The sequence below is a fragment of the Danio aesculapii genome, chromosome 16 (genome assembly GCF_903798145.1).
Source record: "Danio aesculapii chromosome 16, fDanAes4.1, whole genome shotgun sequence".
Lineage (NCBI taxonomy): Eukaryota > Metazoa > Chordata > Actinopteri > Cypriniformes > Danionidae > Danio > Danio aesculapii.
Genome location: NC_079450.1, coordinates 4,033,299 through 4,048,857, shown reverse-complemented (window position 1 = coordinate 4,048,857; position 15,559 = coordinate 4,033,299). Strand labels below are relative to the sequence as shown.

The 15,559-nt window shown below is 37.4% G+C and overlaps 1 protein-coding gene across 1 annotated transcript in view; it reads left to right on the top strand.

Annotated features, from left to right (window-relative positions):
* ifnlr1 (interferon lambda receptor 1) overlaps window positions 1–13,658 on the top strand; it is a 36,634-nt gene extending 22,976 nt beyond the window's left edge. The window contains exons 4-7 of the mRNA XM_056476204.1: window positions 2,110–2,291; window positions 3,645–3,789; window positions 7,994–8,118; window positions 12,572–13,658. Coding sequence (XP_056332179.1) covers window positions 2,110–2,291; window positions 3,645–3,789; window positions 7,994–8,118; window positions 12,572–13,498 — 1,379 coding nt within the window. The 3' untranslated portion in view covers window positions 13,499–13,658. The remainder of the gene's footprint in view (window positions 1–2,109; window positions 2,292–3,644; window positions 3,790–7,993; window positions 8,119–12,571) is intronic.
* The last annotated feature ends 1,901 nt before the right edge of the window (window positions 13,659–15,559 follow it).

Here is a 15,559-nt window from a genome sequence, read left to right as displayed (position 1 = left end):
TGTCGGGTTTTGGAGACATCTGCATGACCAGATGGGGCAAAAGAACAGGTCGTGTGTTTGGATATAACTCCAAATAAACTCTGTTTTGCCATTTCTGCGAAGAATTTTCGTAAAAATCTGCGGATTTCTGTGAAATTATTTTGGGAGTATCATAACTAAAACCTTATTATCTGAAATAAAAAATATATAAATTTAAAAGTCTAATCTAAAATGTCATTTAGCTTTAGTCATATACTTTTCCTATCACATGTGTAGATCAGTGGTTCCCTGATAGATTTTGGACTGTGTCACTTTGACTGTGCTCAGTTTTGGACACTGGACTAAAATGCTGGTTTAACAATGAATATTTTTTTATGAGTTTGATTTCTTTCTCAGTTGGAGTTAGGAATGTGCTTGCAAAACTCATGGCTGTGTTTGGAAAGTCTGTAGTATTGGGTGGGGAGGACAAATTCACACGCATCAGTTTCCATGCATATGGATACAGACATTTTAATATGAAGGAATCACAGAAAAAGTGTTGTATTCTACTAATGTAGAAATGCCTGAAAAGTTTGAGGTTCAGTTTGATGTTTGCAGTCGAAGTAAATTTAGTTTGTTTGATTTTATTCACTCATGGATTTAAGACATTAAAGATAAATATGATTCACATTACATGAAAATTAAATTAGATCTCTTTATACTTGTTATTTTGACCTATATTCACTACACACTACTCAGAAAACACAAAGAAATGTGTGCGTGCATGTGTGTGTCAGTTTGATAAATAGAACAACTTTTTTTTTTTTTTACATTTTGTGTTGCATGAGAATCGATGAATTTGACAAGAAACACTGTATACCCAAGCGGCAACCTCCCGCTCTCCCTCGGGAAGCCAATACGGAAGTAACTGAAACTGCAATTCATCAAAATTCCGCTAGTCCTGGCTCCATAATAGAGCAAATTGCAATTGAGCCCACTGTTAGAATGGTCAACTTTACAACAGAAAAAAAGGTGTTTACAGCCTGGTACAAAGAACGATTTTGGTTCATATAGCTAATATTACCCTCCATGACAACTGTGAGGGGGTGAATTTTTTTATAACTCATCCATTTCCTTTATATTAGGTTATATTAAGTTTGCATAATTAAGGGCGTGGCCACTTGAGTGACAGCTAGGTCTCGCTGGTCGCCGTCACTTCACCTCAGCTGAATCCGGCAGATTAGCCTCTGATCTCGGCATATTCATCGTATTTTTGTGTTGTTTTATGTGGCTTTACACAGTCAGCTGCCTTTTGGACTTATTTCTTACAATTATCAGATGATATGGGATGCTGTGTGCATTTAATTGTGCTCACAAACCATTCATGTGGCCTCCGTTTCCCATGTGAGTAAAGTTATATACTTATATACCATCTCTATAAATGTATTTGTTTTATTTAAGATCATTTATCATTAATATTTTTCTTTAGACCCGTAAAGCACTCCAGAATCTGACAGGTTGATTAGCTGATGGCTCTAGAACAGTCATCTGAAGCGTTGTCATACAGTGTTATGCTGGAGTTCATCAATAGTCTTGCATTTACTAACACACACTATATCTGAAGTGTTTGGAAGTATTTCGCGTTTTCCTCCTGTAGAAAAACGTCATCAGAGCAATGTTTAGTGGCTCAATGTATTACTACAGTGTAGTTAAAAGTCTAAACACTTTTTTGAGATAGTGTACAGCCAAGCACATGTGGTCAGAACACAAATGAGTCGCAGGTAATAAAGTATCAAGCGTTTCTCCCAAAGTAAAGTCTGTCTGCCAGGTCTAAGCAAAGTGCCAGCAGGTGTCTGTAGCTCCGCTCACTCTCCGCCTCTTTGCCCTTGTTTGGTATCCCGCCGTGGGTGCGATGACGCGACGGTTGGCCGCGCCTACTAGTAGCTTCTTTTGCAGTGTCCAGAAACCTATGGGTGACGTCACGGATACTACGTCCATATATTTTACAGTCTATGGTTATACCACTGTTTTTTAGATAAATGCAGAATTTATTAGTACAGAATGATCAACCACAAAGCAAAGTTTATATGATCACAACCTGCTTATTTTCTCAGAATTTTGCAATATCTGCTGTGTTTCTCTTTCTTTTAGCCACATTAGCGGCACCGCAGCTGACCGTCACCTCAAACCAAACCCATCTGAATGTGACTCTTTCTAAGCCAAGGGTTCCCTGGAATCGCTCCATTGAGAGCATGAAGTATTGGGCGGACTACAGTGATGTGAACAGATACCCTGTTAAATACATTGTTCGTCTGACACATCCCGGATCACAGGTTAGTATGAACTCTCCTGTTGTCCTGGAATTCTGTATACACCGTATGTCCTTCAGGTCAAAAATGAGCCTCTAAAATAAAGCAGATCAGTTTAATTTCAATCCTCTAACCAATGGATGTGCTCAAGTGAAGTACAAGCAAAGCAGATCAACAGCATTTTCTGATATTACTTCACCTCTGGTTTCATCTGTGACAAAGGGCCAAGAAAGAAAGGGAGAGAGTAAGAAATCATGCATTTATAACTAATATTTCAAAAAATATTTAGCATTATACAGAACTGCAGATTGAGTCCTGAAAGTAGGCAAGATTGAATGGGAATGGCATGATGAATATGCAAAAATAATGATAGTAGCTTGTACTCAAAGCTGCCAGCGTATAGGCTATTTCAGAGTGTTTATTATTATGTAACAGTGGACTGTTCATATTCACCTGTCTGTGCATATATTTATGTTATATAAAATAAAGCAGATCAATTTAATTTCAATCCTCTAATCTATTTTGCATGTAGAAACAAACTCATCTTCATCACAAACTCTGAATGTCCATGTTTTTCCTCAACAGTCTGCATTTTCATTAAACATTACTACCGTTTTTTTGGTACATTTGATTTAAATGCAGGATGGTCAGGCGGTCAACGGGGTCAAACAGATATATATATATATAGGCAATCCAGAGTCATAGTCATTAAACAGGCAAATGATCAGTGCAAGCAAACAAACAAACAAGGTCAGGGTCAAAACGGCAAAGCAAGGCAAGGGAAACGCGTTGAAATGTTCACAATGACAGATAAACAAGACTCGGCAAAGATGTGTTTGTGCGCGCTGTATTTAAAGTACCCGTAACTATCCTCTGGCTGTGTGTGCGCGTGTAATCAAACTGAAACAGGAACAGCTGTGTGCGAGGTGCATGACGGAACTTGTAGTCCATATACTGGCGGATTTGTAGTTCTTTAGCGAACTGTGTGTTTACCAACGATCTGCAGCCGCTAAATCGCTGGTGATCATAAGTTCACTTCAAGACTAACAATGTGCGCCAGCAAAATAATCATCTATTTTTTATTTCATTATCTCTTCTTAGTATTGTGTTGTCTAAAGATGAATATGAGTGTGGGAAAACATTTGCTGAAAATGCTTTTATTTGAAACTTTGAATTTGATAATTTTACTATAAAGTACTTTATTATTTAGTATAAGGTGTAAATCCAGAGATTTCAGGTGGTCGTTGCTGTTGTTGTTTTTCTGTAGTTGCATGCATAAGTAGATTTATTTATTTATTTATTTATTTATTTATTTATTTATTTGCTGAATCTGTGTTGTGAATTATTTGTGCAGTAACTGTTGGTGTGTTTCATCAGGAATATTTTAGCAGGACGTCTCCTTCAGTGTTGATCGAGCTGCTGTGGAAAGATGTTGAGTATTGTGGCGAAGTGTTTTATTCTCTCACTCATCCCGGCTGGTTCAGACCCAGTGAAAACAGCACCTTCTGTCTCACCGTCTCAGGTAAATCTACAGTTTAAACACCCACTCCTTCTGAAAACATTTTTTTAATTTGCTTCCAGTCTGAGTTTTCAACTAAACCTGTGATTGCTACTTAGTTTGGTTTACTATTAGGGCGATTAAAAACGGTATCTGTATTTATTGACCGAACACCATTGTCAATAATGATAGGGAGCAACGCTCACATGGTGTGCAAGCAGCGTACACATGTGAAGCGCTCGCATTTTCCACTCCAGGTAACTTACACTTAGTTGAAAACATTTCAACTTTCCAGAACTAACCAATCTGCTTTACACTTTGTTTGGAATATATACATTACAGTAATAACAATGGACTAATGACCTCAGACAAACACTGCAGTAAAACACTCCAAACACTCTCCATAAGTAAAGCTTGTATTGAAGCTGCAGCAATGCTTGGCACGTTTGTCATCCTGTGAGAAAACGGTTGATGGTCACCTAGTTATGAAAGGCACCAGGAGAGTGAGTGCCAAGCACATTGAAAATGGTGAAGGAATCCATGCAGTTTTGAGATTCATCAACGCCACCTCAGGTGAGAATAGCAACACATGTGAAAATGAGTGCTGTATTGCAGCAGGGAGGAGATTGTAAGTAAAAAAGGATGTAAGGATGCCACCAGCATGGCTTTTTGGTTTCTTTTCTTGTGCATCCCAGCCACTAGCACCCCATCTGAAAGAGTTTTTAGCATAGGGCGTAATGTAGTCATTCAACTTCACAATCTGTAATGTTGAAGTGTGTATTTGAATAATAATGGCTGGTTCCTTTATGCCGAGTTCAGACTGCATGATTTTCAAAGTAGGTGTGTCACGGATATTTTCACACTGCATGACTATCTGGGCTAGCGTTTTGTCTCTGCTTTGTTTACGCTGCAAGATGGATCGGCGACAGGGGCTTTCACATTGCATGACTTTACAATAGGAAGAATCGCTGACAACTTCATCCAAACTACGTCTCACAGCCAAAAAAACGTAGTATATCTTTTATCATTTACTACATCACGAGAAAGAAGCCTTTAATGCTACCCCATTACTTTAATGCTAGCAAATATGTACATACCCCCAAAATGTACAAATTTGCTCACCTAGGTTTGAAGGGAACTTTCCTTTTTAACTTTCTGTATGACACGTCAAACAGACACGGGTGCTCCTGTCAAACCTCCACTAGTTTTTCCTCCATTTCTTGGGTCCAAATAAACCGAAAACGAGCGCTTTTAACGTCTGCCTCAACCTCCCGCTGGCCTGCGGGTACACACACAGGCGAATGCTGCTCTCTCATTGGCTGTAGGCGATCGCCGATGTTATTTTCAGTCAAAACTCATTTTACACGGCATCATTTGATGCTCTCGGATCGCGTCTTTGATCATTTATACTGTGTGATTGTCACTCACGTGCACGAGCACCGATTTGTCTGTGATTTCAGGCATTTGTCGCGGGGCTAAAATCATGCAGACTGAATTCGGCATTACTTGAAAGCTCAGATTTGATTATCATCATTTGTGTAGTTTACAGAGGTTTTACTGTCATTATTATTGACGTCTTACAAATGTTGATCTACCTTAAAGTTTGCTTTAATTGTTCAGTATTCACTTTACAATTGCACTCACTTTGTAACAATTTATTTATCAAGTTTAAGAGTCTCTTTAACACTGGTTTATTTTATTATGAGACATAAGAGGTGAGTTTTTTTTGTTTTGTTTGACTTTATTCAACTATTTGCTTTAGTAATGTTGGTAAATTCAAATAAAGTGGTTTTAAATATTGTGTGAACGTTAGATATTCAATAATTACTGATACCGAATTATATGAAGTATTATATATATAATATTTTGCTGTATCGCCCAGCCCTATTCACTTTTTTTCTTTCTTATTTATTTTTTCTAACCTATTTTTTTTTTTTTTTTACTTTTTTGTTTATTCATTTCAATTCACTTAAGTTAACCTATTGTCACTGATTATTTTAGTGTATTATTTTCTTTCATTTATATTGGTTTTTATTTGGGATGCACCGTTCCCGATACTTGGATCGGATATCGGTTCGATACCGCAGTTATGTAGGCCCACTGTAAAGGTTCTGAAGCTATTCTATCGTTTAATGTGAAGACCAGATGAATATTCAAGTGGTTAAATTCATGTTTAATCAGCGCTTCCTGCTGCTGTGCCTGTTAATCTTTCTTCATTCATTCACAATTCAAACTGCGTGCTGCGGTCGTTTATGACAACTCAAAAAAATACTTCGTCCAAGACTATTTGTCCCTGTTAGTTTTAATAATCAGTGGAGAATTCTTCTAGCAGTGATTCCTTCCCTCTGTGCTGCTCTGTTTTGAAAGAGTCCGCAGATCCCGGAGGGTTGCACGCTGTGTCTCATTGATGCATCAAGTGCTATATTCACGCACCAGCTGTGCAAACATGGCATGCACCGCTTGGTAAAATTCTCACAATGAGTTTCTGTTCTTTCATCCTTCTGACTGAGTACTTTCAGTGCTGCAAAAGCGAATTTGTAAAGCCTTGCTCATTGTGGTAAAAGTAAGCAAGGCTTTACAAATTCGCTTTTCGCAGCACTGAAAGTACTCGGTACCGTTGTGGGAAAAGTAGTTGATTGAATTAATAAGTGAAATTGACGGCCGTAATATGAATTTAATAAGTAAAACTGGCCTCAGACAGTTTAGTTTAGTCTGCAGCAAACCTGCATGAAAATATCAGTCTTTGCTAAAAGGTTGCTAGTGTCAATAGTGGTAGCATATTGCAGATTTCAAAGAAAAATCTTAATATTAAAAAGGAAACATAAGCTGGACCACAACAGCATATCAATGTCATAACGAAAGCTCAAATAATGTAGCCTAGTCTACAGCAAGCATCATATTTTTAGTTTGATTGTGCCGTCTGTCATATACAGTACAGTACAGTAGGCTTATAGGTGTGTTATTTTTACTAAAGAAGATATATTATTTGAGTTTATCACCAGAACTATAGAAACTGTTTTGCTTTAAAAAAAAAAAAACACCTCAGTATCGGGATTAGATCTGTATCAGTTGATACTCGTTTACTAGTTATTAGTTTTTCTTGTTTTCTTTCAGTACTAAATTTTCTTTTCTTTAACTAAATCTGAAAAGTTTATTTATAAAATGTGTTCCTTTTAAAAAATATGCAGAAATAATGTGTGTATGGGTGTTTCCCAGTGCTTGGTTGCAGCTGGAAGGGCATCCGCTGTGTAAAACATATTCTGGATAACTTGGCGGTTCATTCCGTAGTGGTGACCCCTGATGAATAAAAGGAGTAAGCCGAAGGAAAATGAATGAATGAATATTTCAGTGTTTACTGTTTCGCACCTGAACTGTGTTCATATTCACCTATCTGTGTGCATATATTTAGTTTTTTGTAATGCAGCATATGGTAAACACATAAACAGCAATAGAACTGAAATTAAGATAACAGGAATGTGTATAAAAACTGTTCTATATCTGCACAACTCTGGTTTGCTCTCATTGCCATATGCCCTTAATGTCATTGTATTCTATTGTTTACAAATACAATTTTATATTTTTAGACTACATTTTATGTATAATTGTATGTATTTTAAATTCTTTCTTAACTTTTTGTATTAATATTATATTTTAGGCACCTAGAGTCTGAGAGTAACATAATTTCAATTCTCTATATGTCCTGTACATGTGGTTGAATTGACAATAAAGCTGACTTAGACCAAAGAGCTTAGAATGACCAAGAGGCGACAATAGAATGTTCCATTGCTACAGCAGCACCCAGCCACAGCCCCGGATTCCACCATTTTGGAGTGAAAGCGATCGGCTGTCCATTGGAACTTATTACTGTCTCGATGGCAAGCAGCTGCTTTGTTTATTTATTTATTTATTTAAGAAGTGCATTAAAGCTGAGATACAACCTGAAAGACGACAACACAACACGTACTATCACAATCATCAGCACTGTTAATAGTTTATTTTACAGACTATAATATGCTGTTGCTCTATTGGAATATTCATTCCAAAATGGCCGCCGTGCCATCTAGTGGCTGTTTCCCAAATCGCACTAGAGTGTCGCCTCTTGGTGATTCTATGCTCTTTGCTTTGACTTTGAATAAGCAATGTCACTCAGAATAATATTGGTAGTACTTAATTAGCATTCATTTAGCAACAAAAAAATTAATAAAAATATATTGTTTGTGTCTTTCAGCACCTAATCCCTTGCTCCATATCTTAATGTGGCCCAGTGTGCTGGCTGCGCTGCTGATGGTCTTCCTATCTGTCATGCTCTGCCATCGCTTTGTAAAAAGAAAGCGCTCCTTACCGAAAGCTCTGGTGAGTGATTGTGTCATCTCTGAGGGAAACTCCTGTAAAGTGTCTTACCGGCAGCCGAAAGTCCTGTTTGACAAGAGCGTCACGTTTCGCTGCTCAAGGAATGTGTGTGTTTTCCTCTGCATTGCTTCTGGCAGCTCGTGTCGATTACGATTAAGACGCACACCTGCTGCCAGATCCAGTCACTGACGTCAATGCTTAACTGCAGTGTTTCTCAACCACGTTCTTGGAGGATCACCAACACTGCATGTTTTGAATGCCTCCTTTGTCTGTCACACCCATTACAGGTCTTTCAGTCTCTGCTAATGATGATCTGAATCAGCTGTGTTTGGTTAAGGAGACATGGAAAATGTGCAGAGCTGGTGGTCCTCCAGGAATGTGGTTGGGAAACACTGCTTTACTAAATCATTGAAGCTGTTTTTAGGATATTTAATTTTTTATATACAGTTTTTGTGCATTGTATTTATTTCTATTAATATATTTGTTTGTGTATCATCTCTTATTGAAATATGAAGTTGTTCTTGTCATGTAATGTTTATGTATATTGATATTCATATGAAATGGCCATAAGTTGATCATGTGGCCATATATAAATAAACCTGTTTTAAGGATTCAAGATATTATTACATGCCCTCTATTAATATTGGCACCCTTGGAAAATATGAGCATTATTTACCTTTTGTTATTTATTTATCAATTAATTCATTAATTTTCCTTTGGCTTAGTCCCTTTATTCTTCAGGGGTCGCCACAGCGGAATGAACCGCCAATCGAGCATATGTTTAACACAGCGGATGCCCTTCCAGCTGCAACCCAGCACTGGGAAACACTCATACACTCTCACATTCTCACACACGCATACACTATGGCCAATTTAGTTCATCAATTCCCCTATAGCCCATGTGTTTGGACTGTGGGGGAAACCGCAGCACCCGGAAGAAACCCACGCTAACACAGGGAGAACATGCAAACTCCACACAGAAATGCCAACTGACCCAGCCAGGACTCGAACCAGAGACCTGTGATTGGTTATAGTCTTCTCCTGCTCAACAGAAAGGGCTGCGATCGGCTTTAGAAATGAAAGCGCTGTTCACCTATGGCGGGAGGAACAGCTGTGGTTACAGTCTATATGTGCATAACACGCTGTTATCACAGGTAATCCATAATACACAGTGGAGAAAACTTGCATGTCAGACACGCTCGTGTCAGGATCAACAAGTATCGCTTTAACAGCCAAGAGGAGAGGAAAAGTTACCTCACAAACACACCAGCGGGTCAAACATCCAGAGTGAGAAAGAGAGGCAGAGATTGAGTTAAGTAGCGGTGAAATAGCGGCTCGTGTGCTGTGCCGCCTTCATTGTAGTAAGAGCGTTATTTACTCGCCCTCGCCTTACGGTTATGATCCATTACTGAACCAATATCAATAATTTTGACACCTCTAGTAACGATAAAGCACATTAAAAAAAGTAAAAGTAATAAACTCATCGAAAATATGTACTGAAGTAAAAGTGGAAGTAGGAGAAAAATCAATACTCAGAGTACAGATACTGCCTTTTAGTAATTAAGTACAGTAGTGAAGTAGTTCAACTTCATTACTATACATCTCTGCTGAGCGCCAAAGAAAAATTAATGTGTAAGTAGTTCTATCTTAGTAAATACTAGAGATGCACCGAAATAAATAATTCTTGGGTAAAACCAAAAATTCTGAATGCACTTGACCAAAAATCAAAACCTGGAATACGGCATGACTTTTTTGGGTTCCTTTTCTGCCACCTTAATCTTTTGGCCAAAATCCGTAAACTGCATTTTTGACCAATAATTTTCAGCTGCCGAAAATTCAGTGTATCCATAATAAATACTTAAGATGAACCTTAATGTAAAGTGTAAACATGAGCATCTTCAATTTTTGTTTGTTTTTGTTTTTAATAATATTTTGAAAACTTTTTTCACAGCCTCCTTTGCTCATATTTTCCAATATTAGTGTTGGGCACTGAATATAAAGCAGTCTGATCTGGGTGAGATATTAGAGGATAAATCACGCTTGTTGATATTTGCTCAGTAAATTGGCTCAGCTTGGGGTTTTATGTAACCTCATGCTGATTAATCAAGTCAATATTTGTTCTCATAGACAAAGCCTTATTCACTTTTCCACTTCCCCACGGGCTCCTGTTCATTTGATCAAGTGATTCACATGAAATAAAACACATGAAATCTAGAGTCCAAGTCACCGTTTCATAAATGTTTACTCAGATTCTCAGGCCAGATCTGACCTACAATATTTGCTTGAAGAATACCTGTGTAAATATTGCAATAATTTAACAACACTTTCACTATTCTGCTTCTCTGAAACCTTTTTTTTTTTAATCTTGTTTCATAATCATTTATATACATCTCTTTGGACAACTAATGTTTATTGTTGTTATTTTTGTTTGTTCATTCATTCATTTTCCTTCGCTTAGTCCCTTTATTCATCAGGGGGTGCCACAGCTGAATGAACCACCAACTATTCTACCATATGTTTTGGATGCTCTTCTAGCTGCAGCCCAGTACTGGGAAACATCCATACATTCTCACATGCACACACACACTCATACACTACGGCCAATTTAGTTTTCTCAATTCCACTATTGTGCATGTGTTTGGACTGTGGGGGAAACCGGAGCACCCGGAGGAAACCCACACCAACACTATCTGACCCAGCTGGGACTCAAACCAGTGACCTTCTTGCTGTGAGGCAACAGTGCTAACCAATGAGCCACTGTATAGCCTATTTTTGTTGTTGTTTTATTATTCATTATTATTATTATTATTATTATTATATATGTACTTTAGAAATAAATTTAAATTGAATTTCATAGAATACAATTAAATAAGTATTTTTTTTTATCTGGTTTAGTGTTTTATTTAGATTCGGGCTTATTATTTTATAAAATAATTATTTTATTACTGATTTTAATATGAAATTTATTTAGCTTGTTTCTATGATTGATTGATTGATTGATTGATTAATTAATTAATTGAAATTATTTATTTAATTTTACATTGATTTTAATCATTCAATTGTTTTAGTTTGTTTTTTTTTTACAATAATTTATTGATTTATTTGCATTCTGTGGTAGGGTTGGGCGATGTCGACCAATTTGGCATCGTACGATGTCGAATGTGAAACATCGTGATGGCATTGTTGTCGTAGGCGGTGGTGAATTTATTATTAATAAAAAATTAAGTCAAAACGAATTCATTATTTGTAGCCTACAGTTTCAACTACCTGACCCACATTAGTCCTTGTTTTTACCCATAAGCAAATCATAAATAAATAAAGATAAGTCACACACAAATTACCACCTGTCAATCACTTTTTTCTGGCATGAATAGGCAGAGTGATCTGTGTCGTTATAATGGCGTCGACAAACTTGGTAAAAAAGGTGCACAACCAACAGGAACCTAACAACATTACCTGAGGTTTTCACTAAAATAACTGAGTAAAAACGTGAAAGCGAAAGATTGAAGCAGTGTACTGACGCTGTGACACGTTACCAGATAGATTCAAAAGACAGAAGAGTCACAAGATAGAGACAAGATAAATTAAATATCACGTTTAACAACTATAGTGAGACGTGATCCAGCTGTACATCCTTGATACACTGTACCACATGCACTGCTCTCTGGGGATTTGTGCTCAAAGCACCCGCAGACTGCTGGAGCGCATCACAGTGTGTGTGTGTGTGTGTGTGTGTGTGTGTGTGTGTGTGTGTGTGTGTGTGTGTGTGTGTGTGTGTGTGTGTGTGTGGTCATATGATGTGCGTTTTCAGCGGTATAGTGTGGACGGAGGGCTGTTCAGAGATGCTAGGTGAAACGCCAGTGTGGACGTGGATCGTTTTCGTTCTAAAATGCCATTTTAAACTAAGACGTATTAGTGTAAACAGGGCCTTAGTGTGTATTTTTCGTGAGCGGGTTGCTGCTGCGGGGGTGCGGGGCGGAAGATAGCAGTGCCAGCGCAGCATCGTGATATCTATCGCTGTGGTTTAACTGGTTTTTATTTTTCTACTTTTTAAATTTGCAATAGTTTTTTAGTCATTTATGAATGTTACTTTTTTTGTAATATTTAAATTTTATTATATTTACATTTTCTTTCATAACATTTCATCAGCTAAAGCTTAAACCCTTAAAATACATTAAAAAAATCCAATTAAACCCAAAGTTGTGCTTGTTAAAATTGAATGCACTTTCACACAAGAACTATCAATAAACAACTTGAATAAAAACAGTAATAATTGCATTTTTCATTGTTTGTTCATGTTAATATTCATGTTAATAAATATATGAACTAATGGATTATTATTGTAAAGTGTCGCCAAATGTTTATCCTAATAATTCTTCTTTGACTTTCAAGCTTTAGTATATGCAAAATCAATCTGCAAACCTAATTCTGATGTTCTCTAATCTCTGAATTACAGATGCTGCCAGAAAACAACAGTCCACCATTTTGGTCCGATCCCAAAGACAACATATCAAAAGTGGAAATGTGGTCTGGAATGTTTTTTGGGATTAATCCGGATCCACAAACTCCATCTTTAACTCCACAAAAGTCTGAGATCACTGTTAAAGATAATGCATATGCATCCCAGGAGCCTTATAGATGCCAACAGGACGGGCCGATTCAGAATAGCAGAGAGCCATCAGAGAACTACAGCCTCTGTTTACCCGCTCGGATGCCAAAAGAATCATTTAACAGCTCTGATTCATTCAGTCCGGAGTCTGATTCACCTAAAATGATTCATTCAGACACCAGTGAATCATTAAACAACTCTGATTCGTTCACTCCAAGGTCTGATTCTGTTAAATTGATTCAATCAGACACCAATGAATCATTTAACAACTCTGAATCACACAGTCCAGATTCTGATTTAGTTGAATTGATTCATTTGGAAACCAATGAATCATTTAACAGCTCTGATTCATTCATTCCAGAGACTGATTCAGTTGAATTGATTCATTCAGACGCCGAATGCAAGACTCTTGTGGTTCCAGCGAGGCCTGATAAGAATGGTGCATTACAGTTTCACGAGCTTTTCTTTCAAAATGAATCTTTTCCAGATGAATCAGCTGAACGCATGCCTTTATTAAATGATCTCATTCATAATGATTCCTCTTACCTGCCTGAACAGGTTTCTAATACAGTAACGTCAAACTACAGGCAGAATTGGGTGCCTGGACTTCTTCCGGATGGACACGAAGAGAAAAGGACTTATATAATGAGGACAGAAACGACTGAGGATTTGCATGAAGCTGAGGAGGACTTCAGAGAGTCAGAGGAGTCTCGAATCGGGGTGGTTTTCCTGGACAGGTGTTTGCTGGAGATTCAGGGTTTGTCTCTGTCGTGAACTTGACCGATGGAGGTTGTTTTGCTCTGTTCATCTATGCAAGACACAGAGGAATGAACATCTGTTGGGTTTTGCAGACTCGTTGCATCAGGTGGACGTCCCGGAAGATGACCAGCTAAAACCAGCTTGACCATCCTAACCAGGCTGGGAGCCCAGCCAAAACCAGCTATGTCCAGCTTAAACCAGGCTGGTCAAGGTGGTTTTTAGCTAGCTAAGACCAGGCTGGAAACCGGCCTGGAAATGGCCAAAACCCCTCTAAAACCAGGCTGGTCAACCAGCTTTTTTTCAGCAGGGGTGACTGAAGGAAATGAACATTTGAGGTCATTTCACACAATACACTGAAGAGATTTACTAAAACAATAAGTGTTTTGGACTGGTGATGTAGTTTGGGCCAGATTTGCTCTAAGTTGGAGACAAATAATTAATTTAATTCATATTTTAAACCATTTTTACACATTTTTAATAGCTCATACCGTTTGTTTTGGTCGTGATGACAGTACTTAATATTTGAGTTATTTTGCAAGACACTGGTATTCAGCTTAAAGTGCAGTTTAAAGATTTAACCAGGTTAATTAGCCTGATCTCATGAGAAAACAACTATTTTACATAGGTCAGTTTGGTGGCTAATTCGTACAAATTCAGTTGTATGAAAATGTACGCTTTTAAAGGGCACCTATGGTGAAAAATCTACTTTTCAAGAGGTTTAGACAGACATATGTGCATGTATGGTGTATATGGCGTCATATTGGGGTGATATAAACACACCCAGTGCTTTTTTTTCAATTTAACAACATAAAAAACGGTGGACCAATTGGAGCAGTTTTCAGACCGACCGCAACTTTACGTAGGAGTGCGGTCCCCCCGCCCACCAATTTTGATTGACAGCTGCGCGCATTAACATGTCCGGTAGTCACGTGTATAATCATATCAGCAAGACCAGATGTGCGCAAAGCAACTGGGAATAAAAGGTGTGTTCAGTTCGCTAGGATCATCAATCATCAACAAATGTGATCAAGAGTGAGTTTCACTAGTTTAACATGTTTTAAAACAGAGCATGTGTGTAATGAAGTACAGCGATTCACTTCAACTTTACTTCATCAGTGTCGGAACCATTATAAAGGAAGACGCTTTAATCCCGGTTTGCTTCAGAAAATCTCTCCAGTTTTATTGTGAATTGTAAATCCTGTATTAGTATTAGTAATCTCCAAGGAAGGTTTGTGCTTTTATGAGTGGAGATCTGTCCCTGTGACTGAAATAATCTGTAGCATTATGTTCAAGTGTTGCTCCATTTTCATTTGTCATTTCTTAACTTATTTGAGTGTTAAATGAATGGATAATGCGGTGTGTAATAAATGAAAAATGTAGATAAACCTGAAACATGCTGAAAATATTTGCAGTATTATTGAATTAAAAAAAATAATAAACCTACATTTACATGCACATGGACTAAAATGTGGTTATAACTGAATATTGGCATTATAGAGATTCAACTTATCAAGCTTAATCATAACCAGTAAAGGCATTAAACTTCTGCATACATTTTAACTGCAGGAAACATGCTTGTGTAAACACAAATATGCCAATAATGGCAGCAATAAAAGCAAATCCTTAACAAATAATGATTGCATAAATAGGAGTAAAAGGTTTTTCTGTCATGTGCACATCTAACTGAATTCATTATTGGAGCACATGTAAATCTGCATGTTTGATGGATTGGTTGTGTTTAATCTGAAGTACGTTAAAAGTCAGCATTAAAATACATTCAATAGTGATACTCGGTTATATTTGCATATCTGTTTGTAATTGGACTGAAAAGTAGTGCTGCTGAACTGAAGAAATCCAAGAAATCCAATCGCACTCTGTTTTGAAACGTGTCTTAATGTGTGCATTCACTAACATTTAATCAACTGTAGTTAGTGATTAACGCTGCTGTAAATTACTGCTAAAAAAAGTAGAGGGGTTACTTTTTCATGTACTGTAATTTAAAGAGTTACTTCTAATGTACCTGCCTTAAATACTGTCAATACATTCAACAATTCTGTATGAATTAATTCAGAGGAG